This window comes from Vanellus vanellus (genome assembly GCF_965231255.1).
Source record: "Vanellus vanellus genome assembly, chromosome: 5".
NCBI classification, from domain to species: domain Eukaryota; kingdom Metazoa; phylum Chordata; class Aves; order Charadriiformes; family Charadriidae; genus Vanellus; species Vanellus vanellus.
Window position 1 is genome coordinate 2,485,518 of NC_138910.1, and position 20,944 is coordinate 2,506,461.

Below are 20,944 nucleotides of genomic sequence, written 5' to 3' on the forward strand. Positions count from 1 at the left end.
GCTTCCCTGAAGGCGCAGTGCCCAGCGTCCTTTCCCAGCCCACCCGCTCCCCAACTTTTCTGGCATTTCCCCATTTTCTGTACAGGCAGGGGTGTTGCCCACGGGCCGTTCCCCGGGGGTGCCTCAGGGCTCGGCAGCCGAGGCCCTGTTAGCTGAGGGGGGCGGCGGGACACCCCTCACGCCGCTCGGAGGGGCGAAGGGCGGGCGGGAAACCGCCTTGCCGCCTCCATGGCCGTGGCGGGTGGGGGGGCCCGGTCATGCTGCCCTCCGCTGAGGCGGCGGCGGAGGACGGCGCCACCTTCCTCCACGTCACTTCGAGGAAGAGGAGCCGGAGCCGCCCGCGGGGGAGCCGGAGCCGGGCGCCCAGGGCCGGGGAGGAGGGCGGAACCGGGTGGGGGGGAGCGGCCAGGCGCTCCTCCGCCAGCGGGAAAGCGAAAGCGAAATCCCCGGTGGCGGCGGAAGGTGACCCGGCGGGGACCCGGAGGGGGTGTGGGGAGCCCGGCTCGCAGCTGAGGGCCGCCGCGGCGCTGCAGGACCGGTGGCCGTGTAGGGGCGGGGGAAAGCGCCTGTCGCAGCGCCACCGGCCGCCTCCGCGGCGACACTGCTGTAAGTTGCGTGAGCCCCGGGTTGTCTCCTCAGCCCGGGGACGCTGAGCCTGGCGCGGCCTGACCCGCGGCCTCCCCCGCACCGGGCAGCGGGGCTGGGACGGGCTGGCTGCCCTGGCCTCGCCCGGGGAGGCGAGGGGCTGGAGGGGACGGTTGGGCTGCCGGAGAGCCGTGTTTTCGCGTTGACCCCCCCCCCCCCCGGACCACAAGAGAAGGGGTGGCGGTGCGGAGGTGGGCCTGGGCTGCCGGCTGAGCTGTCCTGTGGAGAAGCCAAGTGAAGGTGTTTCTCATTTATGCACTTTCCTAAGTCAGGAATCGGTACATAAGTGAGTAAATTTTGGTTACTTAACGCAAACCAGAAAGGGATTCCTGGACTGTTAGCCAAAGATGGCCTCAGTGAGGAACCTCACTGCCGAACACAGAGGGTACGGTGGTGTCGGGTCAAAACCAAGCTCGGAATTTCCAGGTGAGAGTGTCAGAGATGTCCAGCCGGGTCAGGACACCACTACCCGGGTCTTGGCAGTTGTTAGACGGTGCTGATGTACCCTGGGACAACAGCCCTGCTTAGAGCATGGCTCGCCCGTGGTGCGAAGACGCTTGCGCTTGCCCTGGTGGCGTCCGCAGGCTGGATCCGCACGGGAACCTGTGTGCCTTAGCATCCATTTGCGGATGAGCGGCCCGTGAACTCGTCTAAATTCATTCTTACCTGTCTCCACTAAATGTTGTGGCAACGGATTCCAGTCTTTACGTTACCTGCTGTGCAAAGGCAGTGTTTTCCTGTCTGTTAAGCAGGTTTAAGGGTTGTCCCTGTTAAGCACAGAGGATGTTAAGCATTTGTACAACAGCACAAAAGCAGTGTAAAGGTAAGTATGTAAGTTTCAAGACTGTAAAATTAAGTTGTGCAATGCAGAATTCCTCACATAATGTCTCTGGCTTTCATGCTTAGTAAGGAAGGAGGCTTCAGATACCCAATATATATCACTTTTGCCTATAAAATGATACAACATTTACATTTAAAACTTCTTTTATCTCAACACAGCTTCTGCTATTCTATTCTGTTGAAAAAAAAAAAAAAGCCAATACACACAGTATTGTAATTTCTTTTCCTGTTCCCTCAGGTTTCAATGGATTTAACGAGTCCCTCACTATCTTTAAAAGATGATGGTTTTGTAAGTATTTCCTGATGTGCTGCCTGAAAAAAAAATCTATTTGATGATGGTGTCTCTGAGTGAAGGTTTGTGCTAGGACTACTAGGACAGTGCTTCTGAAACTCCTCGTCTCACCTTGTTCCATACTTTTATACTTTGGACATTCCTCATTCCCACCTCCTGTTTCCATAGGGAGAGTCCCATTCCAAAGTTTCTGCATTACGGATTCTGTTAGAATTTTCCTGTCCTACCTTGCTTGCTTATCTGTCTCTGTTTCATAGGGGAATTTCCTTTTTCCTGGTGCCTCCCTTGATTTAGGCCCTGCAGTGTGGCAAGTAGTTTGGATGGGACTTCCCCTGGGATTTCTTGTGTTTTCCTTGCTATTTTTTTTCTTCAGGTTGAAAACTGTTGCCTTAGACCATTTTTTTCAGTAAAAAAACAGGCATTCTTTCTTACCAGCTTCCAGCTGTGGCACGTGCATCCTTCTGCTCTCCTGCACTCAATCCCTTGAGTGAAGGATTTTTTTTCTGGTTTTAAGTTATACACAGATGGGGATTTCCCTGTTGCTTAACAGGCATTTGAAACTGGACAAAGTAGTGGAAAAAATTATCTTCTATTTTATTGTTTTGAGGAAATACCCAGCATTACCAAGAGAATTAACAAGATTATCTAATTTAGACCTTTTCCATGCCTAAATTTCATGGTTCACATTCAAGTTTTATGTAATCTTAAGTAAAAGGGAGGGATTGTTTCAGCAGGTCTCTTTGGATTTTTTTTTTATTTTCTGCAGAATATTGCAGCCATAGAAACAAAACAGAACAGAGAAAATTTTCTCTGTTCTTGGGCTTTATCCAAGGGTAGTTTTCCCATGATTGTGTACTTCTGCTCTGAAGTACTTAAATTCTGAAATGCTTCTTTTATTGCCTTCCTCCTGCTTGTTGTTACCTTTAATCTCCCTGAACTTGGAAGCATCCCATTTTGATTTTTTTTTTCTCATTAGGCCGGTATATTCTTTATACATTCACTTAGAGGAACTGCTGAGAAAGCATATAGATAAATATTTGTGGGTTTGAGGAGCTTAGTTCCCTGTGGCAGAACACAGAGACAATTTGCTTTTATTATTTATCAAAATATTAGCCTGTGAATATTTTCAGTTGGATAGCAAATAATGATTACTCACCAGGACCTATTTTCTTAGATTTTTGTCCTATCTAGCCATTAAAATAGTTCAATGATGTGGCCTAAGTGTCTCAATGCGCTTTTAAAAAATTATGTGGTATACGCTATCCTCTAGCATGCAGATTCTAGGAAAATTCAATTATGAAATACAATCAGTCTCTCCAAATGTTTGATTTACCGCATATCTTGCCTGCATAATTAGAGAAAAACAGCAAGTGGGCACACAGGCAAAATACATTGGACTTTAATTAATGGACATACATTGAAACCTTCCATGGCGAAATGCTCCATCCAATTGTAGAGGGTTTATTTTTTTTTTATTCTGAAGACTCATTTGAATTGTTTGATGTGTCTCAGTTTTTGCTTAATGGAGAGGAAAACTCCATTAGTGCCTCTTCTTTTCTCTCCAGAGTATGACAACCCCTGACCCTTTTGGCACATCAAAAGATGAGATGGAAAGACTTAATGAAGAACTGAAGAAATGGAAGGCAAGTTCTATAAAGCACATAGAATGGTGGAAATTAGCTGAATGATACTTGGAAGATGTTTAGTCCATCCTTCTAAAACCAAATCAACTCTCCCCCAATTATAACGTTTGCCTAACTTGTTCCCTGTTCTTCAATGGTACATGCTTGTGTTGATCTCAGGAGTAACTACACTTGTAAGTCTAAGAAAAATATTTATCCAAAGTGTTGAAAATAAATAAATATAAAGGGCTTACTTAAGCTTTTGTTTGTTCCCATGGAAGAAAAAAAAATATCTTTTTCTTTTTACTATCCAGGAAAGAGTTGAAAAAGCTGAAAAAGCAAAAGCTGACCTTCTTCTCTGTAAATTAAGTGCTGACAAAGAGTGCGTTAAAGCAGAGGAGGAGCTGATAAAGCTCAAGGACTTTCAAGAGAAACAGCATAAGGACATTATTATGTCTAGGGACACCCACGAGGTATGGAGAAGGCTTTCTTACAGCTGTTAGTATTTGGGGAGTTGTGAAGGAAGTCTTGATTTGAGAAAATAAGAGCAATGTTTCCTTTTCAGTTTAAATGGCTTTACTGGTTTGCAGACCGTATGAATAGAATGTTCCACACACAGTTTTTCAGTGGCAGATTAAGAACCAGTGCAATAAAATAAATCTTATGGGAATGTTGGAAGAGTGAAGGCAAAACTGAGACCTATTTTGTATAGAAGATGAAGACTGATAAAACCAGTCTTCCTCTTCCAAGATTCTCCACTAACAGACGAGTTTCAGTTTTGTGTGATGCAGGTAAAATTGAATGAGTTAATTCCACTGCTTTGTCAACTCACAGCCCATCTTAAAAGACCTTACAGCACCCAAGGGATTAGCATTTCTTAAGTGACAATGAGCTGGGCAAGAGCCAGAACCTGTGTGAAAAGGGCTCTTCTGTCTAGAACTACTTGGTTCTAGAACTAATTGGCTCATTACCTCAGTGTGCCGTGTGTGGTCATTGGTACAGTAATAGTGGTTTCCATAGGCTGTCAAGGAGGCAGTTTCAGTGAAGTTTGGTTTGGCCTGTAAATGACTGATGAGAAATTATGGCTTCAATATTACAAACTATTAAAATGTAATTAATAGGTTAATGACATTCAGATTGGTGTGAGGTTTTCTGAAACTTGGTTTTGGTTCTCCAATCATAAATGTTTGGATTGTATAGCTGGAAGAGGTCATTATCATCATCTGGCTTTTGTTTTACGTTATCTTCAGCTGATAGGAACTGGTCTAGATGTCTTGAGTGGTTAATGACTTGAAAGGAACCATCTTTTAATTGTGGGTGGCTGGAGCTGACTACATCTGCTGTGTTTCCTTCTCATTCTGTTGTGTTCCCTGTCCAGGAAATACTGGATTTGTTATGTGGGCTTTATGCCCATTTAGGATTCATTGGTGTGGAGGAAGTATGTAGCAGATGGGAGGTAGAAGAGGTATTCCCTCTTCCTTGCTGAAGAAGTATAAGGAGGGAAGAGTAGCAGTGTGCCAGAAACTGTCCTCGCCTGGTAAACTTTTTGGAAAAGGGAATAACAGTTACTAAGATCACACCTGCTACAAAAAATGAAACATTTGTGTGTTGACATAGGCTCTGACCTTGCATGTATAAGGAACTGACATAACTATGGAGAGCCCTGTGCAATTTATGGTACACTGTATGTGCTTGGAAACTGCCTCATTTCAAAAATCCTCTTACTGTAATTTACTTTCACTGAAACTGCCCCTCAGTGGGTGAATTTACCTTGTGGTAACGCTATGCAAAAAATGTATCATGCATGGCTGTCATGTAGAATAATTAAAAGTTGAAACAATTTCTAATGTCTACAGATTTTGCTGAAATATATTTTTGTCTTCTATGTGTTTTATTTGACATTTAATACTTTTGGGGCTGTAGAGAGAACTCTATGTACTAAACCAAGAAAATGCTGAGCTGAAGAGAGAAATTGAAAAGCTCAAAGAAGACCTTGCAGAATGTAGTTCAGTGCTTTTCCGGAGCAGTCAGGTAAAGTTTGAAATATTTTGCAATTTGTCTTTTGGAAGTGCACATTTTTATTTTGTCGTTTCTAGATTATTGGGGCCAGTTTTTTGGCATGTGAACCTCTACTGATTTCAATATAAAATATAGCTTGAAGTTTTATTTTCTTATTTTACCCGGCAAGATAATGTGAAGCAGGCTAAGGACATGGAAACAAGTATGTGAGATACTGAAAACGTGAAAGGAATGAAGCAAAGCAGAAAATTCTTAAATGGAAGACACTGGAATAAAAAATACACGTAGCATTTTCAAGTATTCTCATATTTCTTGGGCAAGAGGATGGAAGAAAGGGAATATGTCCATTATATGGCAAATGTAGCATCTATTTTAGCCTATATTGAGCTTGACTTGATTATAGTTTTTCTCATGTTACTCCAAATCAGATGTAACTCAATTTGCAGTCAGATAAATATTAGTGATACTAAATAGATTTAAACTCAGGAATCAAAGTTTCTTTTGGTGAAACTGTTGCAGATTCAGAGGTGTTCAGAAATTGGAACTTTCCCCGTGGAAATTTCAGCTTTTAAAAACATGTTTTCATTCCAAATTGAAACAAACCCAAATATTTTGGGGAATATTCAGTCAAACTGGGATCATTTTTTGTTTATACAGAGATTGAAACTCTATCCAAGTGCTACCTTGTTTAATGTTAACAATAATGCAATATTAGCTTTAGCTTTCTAAATTACATTTCTGAGATGTCAGTTAAGTCCAGCCTCCTATGCGGTCATTGGACAGGGCAAGGCTCCTCTAGAAGGAGATTCAGTGTGAATTCAGATACTCAGTCTCTGAATTATCTTTAGGAAGGGTTTCTCTCTTTCCATTGGCAGTAGAGGGAATGGAAAGAAAGTGGGCTCATAGTTAAGACGTTAGTTTTGAAGATAGGTAGCAGGAATGCTTTCATTACTCTGGTTATTTTATCTTGACACAAACACTATTTTTCTTCTACAAAAGGTTTTATTTTGAAGCAGTTACATAAAGGGGAAAAAAAAGTTATCTGAAACTCCCTCAAGTCTATCAAAGCAGCCTTTCCTAACCAACATTTTCGTGAACAGTTTTAATCTATCCTAGTTATAAAATACTTGGGTATTCTTATCTGTTTTACTAAGATGGCAACGTATAAGGGTGTTCATTAGCAGGCTTCCCGTTGCTGTAGAGCAGTGATGCAATTACGCAAAAATAAATGGCAACACGAATGACTCCGATACTTGCATTTTGCAAATGTTAGATACCGAAAGTATTCTACTTCTGCAGGTGGAAATCCCTGTGGACTTCAATTGGATTTTTACTGTATAAGGTCAACTTTAAGTTCAAAGTTAATTAAAGAGGAAAAAAAAAGTCCTCACTGACAAAAATCCCGGGAATAGACAAGTACAACTAATCAGTTTAGTTAGAAGAGTTATACCTGTTTTTCCAGCCATGACTTCAATCTGTTTGACTGTTAAACTTTAAAAAAAAAAAAAAAACAACAAAATATATGTAGCACTTCAAGGAAAGACTACTGTTCATTTTTCTGTTCTGCAATAAATTACAGAAATGCTTCTTCCCCCTATCTTGATTCTAAAATACCAGATTAAAAAAAAGATAGCAGAAGTGAAAATGAAGTTCGCTCACATGGAAGACATGAAGGATGGTTATGATGATTATTCAGATATGAATACTCACTGTGTTTTTGGTGCAACTACAAGAATCCCATTTAGACTGAATGAAAACCAGGCACTGCTTACTTTTGAAGATGAAGAAGGTATGATGCATATTTTAGGTATAAAATTAATGTCTCTGATGTATTTTGTTGCCAAAGGGAAAATATTTACATAAACATTTTGGAAAAAAAAGATGAACAACAGCCAAAGAAAGAATACACAGAGAACCTTTCACTATTATGATACCAATCAGTAGGAGAAAATCCTTGCAACCACGCTGCATGTCTGTCTTGGATTACCAGATTTCTGCTCTTGGCTAATACGAGCAACACTTGGTGTTTGAAATTGGGAATTTCTACCTCACAGAGTATTGTTAAGACTGATTCAAAATGTTTTGATAGCAGAATTTGATTATTTTCTTTACTCTGGGCAGTACCTTATTGTGACAGCAGTTATATTGGTTAAGTGTACACATTAGATGATGGGCAGATCTGAGACAGAGGGATCGTGTGGCCTTTAACTTGCCTGCTTCCCGCTGGGATACTTGCTGTTTGGCCAGCCTGGTGCCTGCCTGCAAGGAGCCTGCAGGCATTCTGGCTGGGTCTGCGTGGTGGGTAACTCAGTTATGCGAGTATATCCCAGATACAAAGCTAGGGTCCGATTCATTTATTTCAGCTAAAATCTAACATTGCTAATAGGCGTTCTCTGCACCTGGTAGTGATTTGGGTTTCATCCAAGGATATTTTAAATGGAATATGAGAAGTTTAGTATTAATATTTGATGCATTAGTATTAATATTTTGAAGCATCTCACTTGGAACTCGATCTTCAAGGTCCTTTCCAACCTCAACCATTCTATGATTCTATGATCTTCTGACAGCATAAAGATTCTACTATTCTATACTACTCTAATGATAGTACAATATTTTACCTGTTGCCTATAACCAGTGAGACTTTATGGAAATAGGCCTGAAAACATGGATAGTGGGATCTGGTTGCCTAGCTGTTCTTTCTTTCTCCTTTATTGATACAAAAGGAGATTTTGCTTATGAGACTGGGGAATAGTTTTGGTTTTATAATGATTAAACAAAGCTTTTCATATCTGAAAACTTGTGATTTTCCTTAGTTGCCCAGAGACTGATAAAAATGGGTAAGCATGCTGTGAGCCTGGACAACAAAATAGCGGATGTGAGTGTGAAGCCTTTTACACTTGAAATGGGAATCAAATTTGAGGTAATCAACTGAAATACGAAACTACAAAGATGTGAACTTGCAGAACTTAAAAAGCTTTAGGTTCGGTTTTTTGGGTGTTTTCAGTCACTAAATGCACAAAATTATTTTTTTAGCTCCATGTCACTATTTCTGGAAAGAAGATCAATGTTTCAGAAGTACCTGAGCTATCCATTCCTGAAGACTGGATGAGAGACAAATTAGAGCTAAATTTCTACAAATCTGAACAGGGTGGAGGAGGAGAAGTAGAAAATGTGAACTATGACAAGCAGTCTAGAACAGCTGTTATTACGTTCCTCAGACCTGGAGGTATAGTATATAATATTTTGTTAGCTAGATGTACAGGCCATATTGTCCATTCTGTGTTAACCACTGAACTTCTTCCCATGGAGAGTTAAGTAGATCAGGAAAAGATGTGGGTTCACCCACACATCTGTAAATAAAGCAGTATTTCATCATACTCTTTTTTTTTTGATCAAACATGACCTGGTATGCAGCTTGTGAGCTTTCTTTCTTTCTTAACTTTGTCAAAAAACTATTTTTGCTTTGCATTGCTAGACACTTATATTGCAAAAAGAAAACTAGGAAAATGTGTTTGATTTTAGCCCTTGTTTCATGACAATGAAGTTAAACAGGCATTCAGATTGCCCAACTGTATGAAATTCTGTGAAGATCAGTGGAGCCACATCCATTTAGAGCAGCTGCTTTAGATTTATTTCAGAAGCTTTTGTGGGTATTTAATGATTTTGCTGTTTTGGAAATGCCAGATAAACTTTTTTCAATATGCATATGAAGAATCTACAAGTGTGCTATCATATATTAGTTTCTAAATCCATATAAGAAAGATTAGTCTGTTCTTTGATATGCTTACAAAATGCATTTTACACTATATTACTCTTACTCCTCTTTTTCCCATTCTCTATTACAGCAGCTAATGGCTTTGTGGGATGTACTAAATATCCTTTCTTTGTAAATGGAAGGTGCTATAGGCTTTCTGTGTCCCCAAACACCAACGTACACTTGGAAAAGTTTCAGGTAAAAGAATCTAGTCCAGGCTAACTCCTAAATAGAACAGATAAGTGGGAAATAGGAGATACAGGCAGAATTTTCAGTTCTGAGGACTACAGAAGCTTTTGTGTTATGCACTTTGTGAAATTTAATAGCAAGCGTGAGCCTGCAATATGCTGCTCTGATGATAATCTTATGTTTTGCAGTGTGAAAGCTATAATTTATTTTAAAAGGTGTCGTGGTTTAGGCATGTCTTCCCTTGATCAAATTTTATCAGTACGTACCATAATGTCTGTGCTAGACAGGAGGCAGCTACTGAATTGTTTGTGCAGTAGGTTAATAGTAGACACAACAACGTTTTTCTGAATTACAAAGCACTGTCACATTAATCCCTAATGAGAGGCCTCGTTGATAGTCCCAGCAGAGACCCTTGTTGTTCTATGAAATATTTGCTCATTCATTTTTTTCATTCATTCATTCAACCCAAATAATGACTTCTTTTCCTGTAACACTAGTCTGCTTGCTCATCATATTCTCACTGAAATTGTCTTTTACTTTGTATGAATAGATTGTAATCAAGTCAGTATTGTGTATATAATCAGGCCTGTATAATTAAAGCATTGACTCGAGTGTGTGTGTTTATGAGATACAACAGCATTCTTTGCAGGTGTGTATCATGTATTGGCATGGATTTTTATGGAGTGATGCTGCCTAGAGTCATCAGAGATCCCCAAATCCAGTGTGTGCGTGCATTCAGGAGCGTAGGACACACCAGCTGAGGAGGCTAGGTGCTTTGCCTGTTGAACTTGGTAGTGCATGATAGAGTTTGGAACTCCTGCTGTTTTCAGTGACAGAAATATACCATGCTGTCCAAAGTCTTAAAATGTAATCAAAGATCCTAGCCATGTCTGATCATGGGTATGTTTACTTCCAGTATCTGTTAGTTCCTTTAGATGTAGGTGCAACAGCTGATGTGTAATGCAAGTTTGTTTTTCTTTCCTCAATAGCTCTATTGCGGGATTTCTAAGAAGACCATTCTGTTGAAAGGAATTAAAGAGACGGAAGACGATGAGGAAAGTGTACAGGACATGATTGAAATTCATTTTCAAAAACCTAGTAATAGCGGTGGGGAAATAGAGACTATAAAATATGTATCAAAAGGAGTAACGTGGGTTTGTTTCGAGGAGGATACTTAAGATGCCATAGGTTGAATGCTGTAGGTTGAACTCATCAAGTTCCAATTTTTTGCTTCATCAAAGCATGGAAAGTTATGTACATTGTATTTTAATGTTCTGAAATTTATACTTGAAAAAGAGGAACTACCTGTCTTCTGATTTGTGTAACAGCAAAGACTGCAAAGAAATTCAGTAAAACTCACTGCTTGGTGTTCCAGAGGTTCCTGATTGAAGTCACAGAAAAAGCTTTTACCAGCACTTGAAACTTAATCTAAGAGTGCTTTCTCCAAATTTGCAGATTTTGTATCACAAATTTTAGATAGGTCACATACTCCCAAGCGGGATAAATCTATTCCTTCTTCCATTTTGGTTACAAAAGCCATATGTAATCCGAATCAAAAAGCGTCTAAGTTAATAGCCTGGTTTATTGTTTGGTTTTAATATTTGTTTCTACAATGATATTTGTCATTATTTTTGTTCATGATTTTGCTTACTTGAAAATATTAAAGTTAAGAATTGAGATGATTCTTTGTCTAAAAGAGATTGTTTTGTAACAATGCTTGATGGGTTTTGTTGCGTGTGACTGGCCAGGCTGCTGGCTCTGGGGGGGTTAGAGGGGTCAGTTGAAAAAAGGCATATAGAGTTTAGGGCAAATTAATTTTTCAGTGTGTAAAGTCCCCCTTTTGTTTCCAGTTCATCCTTTTAGCTGTCATTCTAAAAGATCTTTGAAATAAAATAGAAGTGCAAAGTCAGAGGCAGATTATTTTCCAAGGAGGAATTTTTCCTTTTCTGCGGTCGGCCTTTTTTGTTTGGTGCCCTTGGGGGCTGAAATGGTTTGGCAACGATAATCTTACCACGGGTCTAAGATTGAAAATTAACTTATTTTCATAGTATTTGACATCTTGGTATGCAGGAAAAGGACAACGCAGCAAGCTAGTGCGAGAAGAGCACTACAGATATACCTCAGGTATTATTATTATTATTATTATTATGAAGTTGTTAGTAGGCAATAGATGATGTTGAATATGGAAAACTAAAGGCTGCTAGCACCGCAGCTGATGGCGCATTCACTGTTGGGTGAGATACATGTGGCTGCAGCACCTCTTACTGTTGACTGCATGCAAAGGCACGGATTGATTACCTGAGAGTTATGAAATAATTAAAAAAAAAGAGGTAGTACTACTACTGGAGTATTTATGGAGATTGTGTACTTTTGCATGTAACGGTCTTAAAATGTTGCTAAGATCAGATGACTTAAAGAGGGGGGACAGCTGATGACGGTAAAAAACGTGATGAATTTTTAACTGTACCAGTTTTAATGATGAAAAACAAGAATCCAGAAATTAGGTGATGTTTCTGTAAATGGCACTATCCTCTTTTTCTACCTGCTGGAGTGAAGTTACCTTTGACTGGAAGTGTGAAGAGCTGTGACTGTTTTCACCCCCGTACCGCGCGTACTTCACGTTTTCATCCATGCCGCTTCCACCGTGAGCCGGACCTCCCCGCCCGGCCACTCCGACAGCCCTGGCCCGGCACCAACTGGGATTTTCGCTAATTGTGAAAATCGGGTTATTCCTTCTTCTCCAGCTTCCTCACCGGCGGGAGGCGTCCCGGAGAAACCTCCCGCCCGCCGCTGGGCTCCCCGCCCGCCATTTCACCTTCCCCGCCGGGCCGGGGCCGGGGCCGGGCCCAGCCCTCCCGCTCCTCCCCCCGGCGGAGGCGGCCGCTCTCCGCCCCGGACGCCGGCGGAATCACCACCTCGGCGGAGCGGCGGCCATGGCAAGTGCTTGCGGCGGGCGGGCAGGGCCGTGAGGGGAGCGCCGGGCGGCAGCGGCCCTCTGAGGGAAAGGGCCGGTTGCCGCCGGCAGGTTTCGGGGGCGCGGGGGGAGGCCGGGGCTTCCCGCCGGCCCTCTTCCGCCTCCGGTGCTCCCTTACAGCGGGGTGGAAGGAGCGGCCTTCTCCAGCACCGCTGGTGAAAAGCCTCGGGGGGCTGAAAGTAACGGCGCCATGAGGGAAAGGAGCGAATCCTGCCTGCTCCTCACTTGGTGCCTGCAGTGAAGAAGCAGCCACGGCGTGCAGTCCTGGCCCTGTAGCAACAGCTCTGATTTCACTTTCACTACCACTAATATTTCTTTTTAATAACACTGAGAACCAATGAGGTCTATGGGTAAGTCTCCATACCCGATCTCTTGTCAGCCTTCATCCGTGAAGCAGATTTGCCAAGAAATGGCAAATTGATCTAGACAGGCTGGAGAGTTGGGCGGAGAGAAACCTTATGAAGTTCAACAGGGGCAAGTGTAGGGTGCTGCACCTGGGGAGGAATCACCCCCTGCACCAGTACAGGTTGGGGGCTGACCTGCTGGAGAGCAGCTCTGTGGAAAGGGACCTGGGAGTCCTGGTGGACAACAGGATGCCCATGAGCCAGCAATGTGCCCTGGTGGCCAAGAAGGCCAATGGCATCCTGGGGGGCATCAAGCAGAGTGTGGCCAGCAGGGCGAGGGAGGTCATCCTCCCCCTCTGCTCTGCCCTGGGGAGGCACATCTGGAGCGCTGTGTCCAGTTGTGGGCTCCCCGGGCCAAGAAGGACAGGGAACTGCTGGAGAGGGTCCAGCAAAGGGCTACAAAGATGATGAGGGGACTGGAGCGTCTTTCTGATGAGGAAAGGCTGAGGGACGTGGGGCTTTTCAGTCTGGAGAAGAGAAGACTGAGGGGGGATCTTATCAATGCTTATAAATCCTTCAAGGGAGGGTGCCAGGGGGATGGGAACAGTCTTTTTGCAGTGGTGCCCAGTGACAGGACAAGAGGGAACGCGCACAAACGTGACCATAGGCAGTTCCATCTCAACCTGAGGAGGGACTTCTCTCCTGTGCGGGCGGCAGAGCACTGGCACAGCTGCCCAGAGAGGGGGGGGAGTCTCCCCCTCTGGAGCCATTCCAAACCCGCCTGGACGTGTCCTGTGCCACTGCTGGAGGTGCCCCTGCTCTGGCTGGGGTGGGACTGGGGGAGCTCCAGAGGACCCTTCCAGCCCTGACCGGTCTGGGCTTCTGTGATTCTGTATCCCGCGGTGGCCAGGGCCCGGCGTTGCAGTGCTGCACCCTCCTCTGCGCCCGCCCGTGTCTGTGTCCCTGTGGCACCTCCAGCAGTGCCACAGTCCTGTCTGCCAACAGCCACAAATGCAGGCTTGTCTCGGCAGCAATTCAGTACAAATGAACTGTATCTTCATGCTTGGTTTTTGCCTTTTTTTTTTTTTCTTCTAACCCCAATAGTAGGCATGAGTGTTGTTCCAAAATACCAGCTGGCAAGGTGCGAGATGCTGTCTGGCAGCGGAGTGCTCCCGCTCGTGCACGGGCTGTGCGAAGCCTGAGAAAAAGTCCTGCGTGAAGCTCCGTCAGTCTTGGGAGCACCCTCTTTATATTCTCTTCATGTTGCCTCATTAGCGCAGAAACTTGCTTTCGCACGAACGTTGCCACCAACGTGATTGCCTAATATAATTAAAGCGCCTGGCTCTTTAAATTTGATGGGTGATAATAAAAGGCCTCATCTCTTTATGAATTAAAAGCTTGCATGGTGGCACAATCGAATTGGATCTGCCTCCTTGCTCCCTTCAGAAACACTGTGCTGGTGGTCCACAAGGCTTTTGACACTCGTTGATGAAGCATTAGCCCCCGGCGGCACATTCTGCAGGTTTTGTAACTGCTGTGCTGGCCCTAATGTTTTATGCAGCCCAGGTCCAGAAGAAACTTTGTAAGAGAAGTCTAAAGAATGTAGATGGAGTGACTGACCTCCAGTACAGTCACTCTGTTACTGACAGTTCGTTCCCGTGAACGCTGCCATGCAGACATACTAAATTATTTTCTCTCCTCCAAAAAGTCAATGAACTGTTACAAAATTTACTCTGTGTTCCACTATTCACAGTAATTTTGCTGTGATATTCCCAGTGAAATATTACTGTTTATGTCTGTGTAATAAGAATGGAAAGAAAATATGCTTTTCTTAACAAGACATGGATGCAAATCCTATTAAGGATAGATTTCATGTTTGCAGCATTGGGAGGTTTGGCTCTGATGAAAATCATGTGTGTAGTTAGTTGTTACACGCACTGCGAGTCTCAGATGACTGGGATTATGTTCTTCCAATTTAACAAGGTTATCCATTCACTAAGCGGAGAGAGATGAGTCAGAGCACAACCCTAGATCCCAGCTCTCATCAATTTAACAAGTAAGGACAGTCTGAATCTGACCCTTCCGCTCTGAAAAGACAATCCTTACTGAACAGTACATGCAATTACAGTTTTTCCTTCTTTTCAGATTTTGAATATTAGAATCGGAAGAAACAATCTCATCAGTGTCACACTGGACCTTTCATTTGAGAAGCTGTTAAATTTAGATGTAATTTTTACTGCTTTAGGGAAAGAAGATACTGAGAGGGTGTAAATTACACTTAAGAGCCAGGCTATTTTTTACTGCAGGGTAATGGAGTGGTGCCTGAGGGAGCCTGGCATTCATGGAAATCTGATTCAGCAGCCTTCTTAATTACCTACTAAATGCACGTGTTGTCTGTGCAAAGGGGAGTCACTTCAGCAATCAGGGTGAATTGGGGTAACCTCTACCGGAGCTCACTGGTGCTCCTTGCATTTACAATGTGCCATGTCTCTGTACACAGGCAACAGGACAAGCTGCTAAATCAGCAAGGACAGTTGTCATCGCTGGTGTTCCAGATGGCCTTCTGCACGATGATGTCATAGCGGATATACTGATGATTCACTTCCAAATGTCGAAGAATAACGGGGGAGATGTGGAAGAAGTAGTGTATCCAACAATGACAAAAGGAGTTGCATATGTAACTTTTGAAGATCAAGAAGGTATTTAGATTAACACACGAAATGTAGCCATCCGCCAAAGAATTAGCTCTAGAATGTTAACTGTAAAGTAAACGATTTAAAATTGTTTACTGGCATGAGGATTTTATAGAACTGGGAGACTAATACCTCTCTTTTAGTCAGTCAAAGTTTTAGATTTTTATTTCTGTTCAGTGAAGACATGACTCTGAACAGGCTTTGTGCAAAGCATTTATGATAGAATCATAGAATGGTTTGGGTTGGAAGGGACCTTAAAGATCATCTCGTCCCACCCCCCTGCCCTGGGCAGGGACACCTCCCACCAGCCCAGGTTGCTCCCAGCCCCGTCCAACCCGGCCTTGAACACCTCCGGGGATGGGGCAGCCACAGCTTCTCTGGGCAGCCTGCGCCAGGGGCTCACCACCCTGCAAGTGATTTTTTTTTTCCTAATATCTATTCTAAATCTCCCTTCTTCCAGTTTGAAGCCATTACCACTCGTCCTATCACTACATGCCCTTGTAAGAAGTCCCTCTCCAGTTGTTTTGTTTGGTTTTAGGAATAAATTTATATAGAATCATAGAATGGTTTAGGTTGGAAGGGACCTTAAAGATCATCTAGTTCCAACTCCCCTGCCTTGTATAACATAATGTAACATACCATGCATAACAGATACAATTTTTGTAGTCAGGCCTTTGAGAATAAATCTCTGCCAATTAATGTTCTAAGAAGACAGGCTTCTGTCTCTCTCTCAGCAATTTTGACTGATCCATAAAATATTAGGCAAGAGTATTGAATCATCTGTGTGTATGTATGGGAAATTGTTTGGGGAAGCACCAAGAGAAAACCACCCGTGAAGTGTTCCACCATCAGACTGGCAATGGCGCATTATCTTACTGTGCAACAAGTGAATCTGGCTTTCTCCTTAGTTGTAGAGAGTGTTCTAAAGAAGGATGAACATCGACTAGAAGACAAGAGGTTGTCCAGATACTATCTGCTGAAAGTAACCCGTTATTGTGAAAACGTAAGCACATTCGTAGTTTATCTAGTTGTACTTCCATTGCTATGTCAACCATTACTCAACTTCTCTAATGCATAATTCTAGGTCTTCAGCTCTGTCACATCTGTCCTCAATATGTCTATTTTCAAAGATCAGTTTGTTTTAGAGGACCTGATACAAGAACTTAAAAAGAAGAGCACAGCTTTGAGCTTCGGTCCTTTGCAATCCAATGGGCATATTTCTGTTCAAGGGTCATTTCCAGCAATCAAATTGCTAAGAGACTTTCTCTTACTAAAAGCAAAATCCCTTTCGGAGAAGGACAAAAGAGAAGAAAGTAAGTCCCATCAAAGACCAAGGAGGGAGCCACAGCAATACAGGCTTACCGCGGAGACGAGTAATTACGTTCATGATGCAGATGGGGAAAAACAAGTGGTTGTTCTTGACACGGATATCTATCACTACATGAAATACTTTTTTCCCAGGACGTTCCTAGTAAATGATGATGTTATAATTTCGGACATCACTGATGGTGATATAACAACAGTGTATATTGAGAGTGCTGGAAGTAGATCTGGTGCTGAACAGGTGTTCAGAGTCAAAGAGAAAATTGAAAATTGGTCTCTAAAGCTCCATAATGTCTTGTGTAAAGAAAGGATCTACTTTGAGGAGCAAACTGGAGATGAAAAGCAGAGATATAAATGGGCATGTGAAAGTCTAAAACCCCGTTACTCTCATGTTTTGATCATTCCTTATGATACTCACATTGATGTTATAGGAAATTCTTCTGAGATTTTTGAATTTACAAAGGAAGTGAGCAGTAAGATTCGGGGCCTGCTTTAAACCAGGTAGGAAGTTAGTGTTCATGCTTTTTACACATTGTGCTTCTCATACAGACAGTACTGGTGCAACGTGTGCACCTCCGTGTCACTGCGGATCTGTCACATTCTCCTACTCACAGGCTGGGAAGTCTGCACATGAGGGTGAACAAGCCCATACCCCCCCAAATACCAAATTAAGTTCAGAAAAGGAAACAAATGATTTCTCTATTTCTTGTGAGCTTGGAGACCAAAGAAGTTAGGCCTCTTCTGTCCAGATATAGCCACCTTTTTCCTTTCGTTAGCAGCATTCTGGGCACATGTACACTCATTCCATCTTGCATGAAGACAGAAGATAGAGCTGTGACACTTGAGGGGACAGAATGCTTTATTAAATTTACAGGCTTGTCACGTCCTGAGAAACACCTTAGAACATGGCATTGAAAATTCTTGACAGGAGAAAATAAGAGAGTGTGTTTTCATAGGAGCAATAACTATTTTTTTCCCAGCTATAACGGCATTTGCAGCATCCCTAGACAGCATGTTATTTAGACGTGAAAGCATATCCGAAGTTTTGATGGGAAAATCTTGGGGCATTTAGACTTTTGAATCAGATTCTGTTTATGTAAATCCATTTCTATATCTATATCTATATTTTTATAAAACCAATTTAGAAAATAACTTATTTTGTGATATCAGTGTGTTCAGAATACTTTGTCAAAACATATAGAGCACTGGCTGTTTTGTCTTATGTGCAGGAAAAGTTTTAACTTTTTATGCTATTAAAGAAATTAGTTATACAAAATACTGTGTCCATGTTCTTTTGGTTGGAAGCCCAAACCTAAAGCCTCAGAAATGATTTAGGCATTTTCTTGTCATGACTGATTATCCATTGCAGTTATGCCAATGAAAAAATTGTTAAACTGGCGCCAATGCTGTGTATTAAAATACACTGTCAAAGTGGGAAGACGATGAGCTTAAGCACTTTGCTGAACTGGAAGTGGGGGGAGCAGTAATTAAAGGCTCAACATCTTCCAAGTTCCCCTGCAGCCAGTGGGTTCACGGTGGGGGGGGTCGGAGATGAGGCTGAACACGGGTGCCCAGAGTCAGGGCCCTGGAAGAGCCCCTCTCTGGCTCCCCGCAGAACGCAGACAGCTCTCCAGCGCTGGGCTCTTTTGGGTGCTCCCCGTAGAGCTTAAGCAAAGATGGGGAAGTTTTTCAACCTTGTAAAAGAGAAAATCCTCTCTGAAGGATAATCCTTTAATGAAATTAGTGCTCTTTACTAGTGTCCGGATTGATCTTCCCTTCTCTTTCCTGAAGAGCCTCAGTTGTTTCTGATTCATAGCATTAGTATTTCCTATTCACTACAATAAATGTTTAGGGCTAGGCTGGTAGACCAGTGGCACTGGCGTCAGTTTGAATCCTGACTGGTTACTACTGGCTGAGCGCCGCTTTTTGAGTCAAGTTTGACAACAGAACAGTTTGCAGCACTGGTACAGGTGTCACTCAGGTCTTGTTGCCTGGCAAGTGAGTCCTTTTCACTGAATGATTTTCAGTCAAAACTTGAAAATCTCGAAAGCATCACAGTTGGATAAAATTTTATTGTTGAATCCTGGTTCAGTTGTAACAGCTCTTCTGATTCACTTGACGAATGCCCCTTTGCCACCACGTCCTTGGCAGCTCTCAGCTGCCGAGTGCTGGGGCTGTTTCTCACCCCTCGTCTCATTGTTTCCTGGTGATCTCCCATCTGCTGTCTCTGGTCTCTTACAAAGAATGTCATTTCTTTGGACAAAAAGAGCTTTGCCTGTGGTGTTTTGTGTTTATGAAGTGCCTAGTAAATAGGGATCTGGATCCGGGGAAGATTAGTAGCTATTGTTATGCTCCAGGCTTTCTGGGGCTGTTTTTTTATCAGATTTGCAGCAGCCTTGGCCGGGAACACCCCACCTTTGTCACCTCTGATGGTTCCTTGTGGCTGTGCAAGGGCAGGGCAGCACAGGGTCTTTACTAGTGATCGTAGAGAGGCTGTGGCCTGTGACTGACTGAGCTACTTGAAGGTTTAACCCCCCCAGAGGAACCTGCTTTCTGCAGCAGGAAAAAAAAAAAAGCTGTGATCCCCCAGGATAGACTAGTGTTTGCTGGAAAATATAAACAGCATTTCAGGAGAGTAACATCATAAGTGAAACACGCATTTGTTCCTTCCTTCATGATGCAGATACCTTGGAAAACAATAGATGTTTAGCAAAAAAAGAAAGTCCGATTTTGTCATTACCATGAATACCTAAACAAATACAACAAAATAAATCAGTCTTAGGGCTGGTAAGAGACTTACCAGCTCTCATTCTCACAGTTATTTTTATGGCAAGCAAAGCACAGCTGTAGCTATTAAACTCCACTTGACAAAGGCATTTAATATTTGTGTATGTTGGAAAATATCCGGGAAACCATATCAGATGTTATTCCTAGATCTAAACTGGTGGTGCTGACTCAGTATTCTCAGCGTCAGGTTTGTGCTTTTAATTTGAATAGAGAATTTGCTCACGGGACCTCGACAAAATATTTGTCCTTATTTCTGTACTGATGCTTGCTGCCCTTCACCAGAAGGGAATACACCCCAGTTCAGGTTGTAAAAATACAAAGCCTGATTTTGACTTAAGGCACGGCTCCTACTGACAAAGCCTAAAAAATAACAAAAAAGGTCGTGAATAGTAGCAGAATCTGAGCCCAGTTCCTGGCAGCACCCCACTATGGTCAGTGGGGTAAGCACCGTTTTCTGTCCCCTGAAAACCTGAGGATTTGAGAGACAATTTGACGTCCTTTAGCAGGAAAACATTGTACATTTTGGAGGCAAAACCAGTCTCCTTGTTGAGTGGAGGGGATGGAGGAAGAATGGCTTACTGAAGTCCTTTCGCCGTTGCTGGCAAAGCGCTGCTCTGGCGTGGCAAAACGAGGACGGAGACTCCTTTACTCCCCATTCTACCTGCACATCTAATTACGCTGTGTAAAAGATGTATTCGATTCCTGCAGGAAGGAGGTTGTCCCGTTAGGAAAAAAAACCCTTCCAGCAGGTTTAATTGTTGTCATCCAAACTGCCTCTGCCACCTTCGAGTTGCATTGAAACTTTGTGCATTTGTAGGACGTACTACAAAAGAGCTGCCAGGTCTCCTGAAAAACTGCAATGCCAGAGTGACATTTTCTTCCTGCTTTTGGGAGACGTGTCTTATTTTAAAAAAACCCAACAAAACGATGTGTAGGAAAAATAAACAGCATTACTAGCAAATAACTCATTCTTTAAGACTTTTAGGCTTACGTCTTCATCCGGCCACGCTGGAGACTCAGAACCATAAAACCCCGATGAAAACGGACAACAGCCATCAGCCGAGGGCGAGCTGAGGGTGGTCGGTGAGTCAGTACCTGCGGCCCGCTGGGGTCGGATGGGGACGTACTCCCACCAGCAGAGAGGAGATGAATTTAGCAGTCTGTGTATCTGGAGGAGCTGAGGCTCTCGCTTGGCTCTGCTTCGGCTCTCGGGAGGCTTCCATAAACAAACACACACGTTCCTGTTTTGTTGCACATCTTGTGCAAGAGAAAAGCAGCTGTAGAGCAGGGCCAGGCTAACGCTGGGGAAATTCCTTCTCCGTTGCATAACATTTCTGCGGTGACTTCTTCCCTCACATTTAGCGTGGCTGGTGGGTGTTTATAGGGTACATGGCTTCTATCCAATTTAATTCAAAATAACTCGTTTCGTGTCCTTGGGGCTTCTACCCTTCAATCTGCTGTG

At 43.0% G+C, this 20,944-nt stretch overlaps 2 protein-coding genes across 2 annotated transcripts; both read left to right on the forward strand.

Moving 5' to 3' along the window:
* Positions 1-519: 519 nt before the first annotated feature.
* NMI (N-myc and STAT interactor) lies at positions 520-11,043 on the forward strand. Its single transcript, XM_082483177.1, has 10 exons — positions 520-606; positions 1,724-1,774; positions 3,343-3,420; positions 3,714-3,872; positions 5,323-5,430; positions 7,036-7,207; positions 8,232-8,338; positions 8,452-8,644; positions 9,264-9,370; positions 10,351-11,043. The coding sequence occupies exons 2-10, from the start codon at positions 1,730-1,732 to the stop codon at positions 10,537-10,539; spliced, it is 1,158 nt and encodes a 385-aa protein (XP_082339303.1). The 5' UTR covers positions 520-606; positions 1,724-1,729; the 3' UTR covers positions 10,540-11,043.
* A 1,226-nt stretch (positions 11,044-12,269) lies between these two features.
* Positions 12,270-17,894, forward strand: RBM43 (RNA binding motif protein 43). Its single transcript, XM_082483678.1, has 4 exons — positions 12,270-12,297; positions 15,180-15,378; positions 16,281-16,375; positions 16,457-17,894. The coding sequence occupies exons 1-4, from the start codon at positions 12,295-12,297 to the stop codon at positions 17,189-17,191; spliced, it is 1,032 nt and encodes a 343-aa protein (XP_082339804.1). The 5' UTR covers positions 12,270-12,294; the 3' UTR covers positions 17,192-17,894.
* The last annotated feature ends 3,050 nt before the right edge of the window (positions 17,895-20,944 follow it).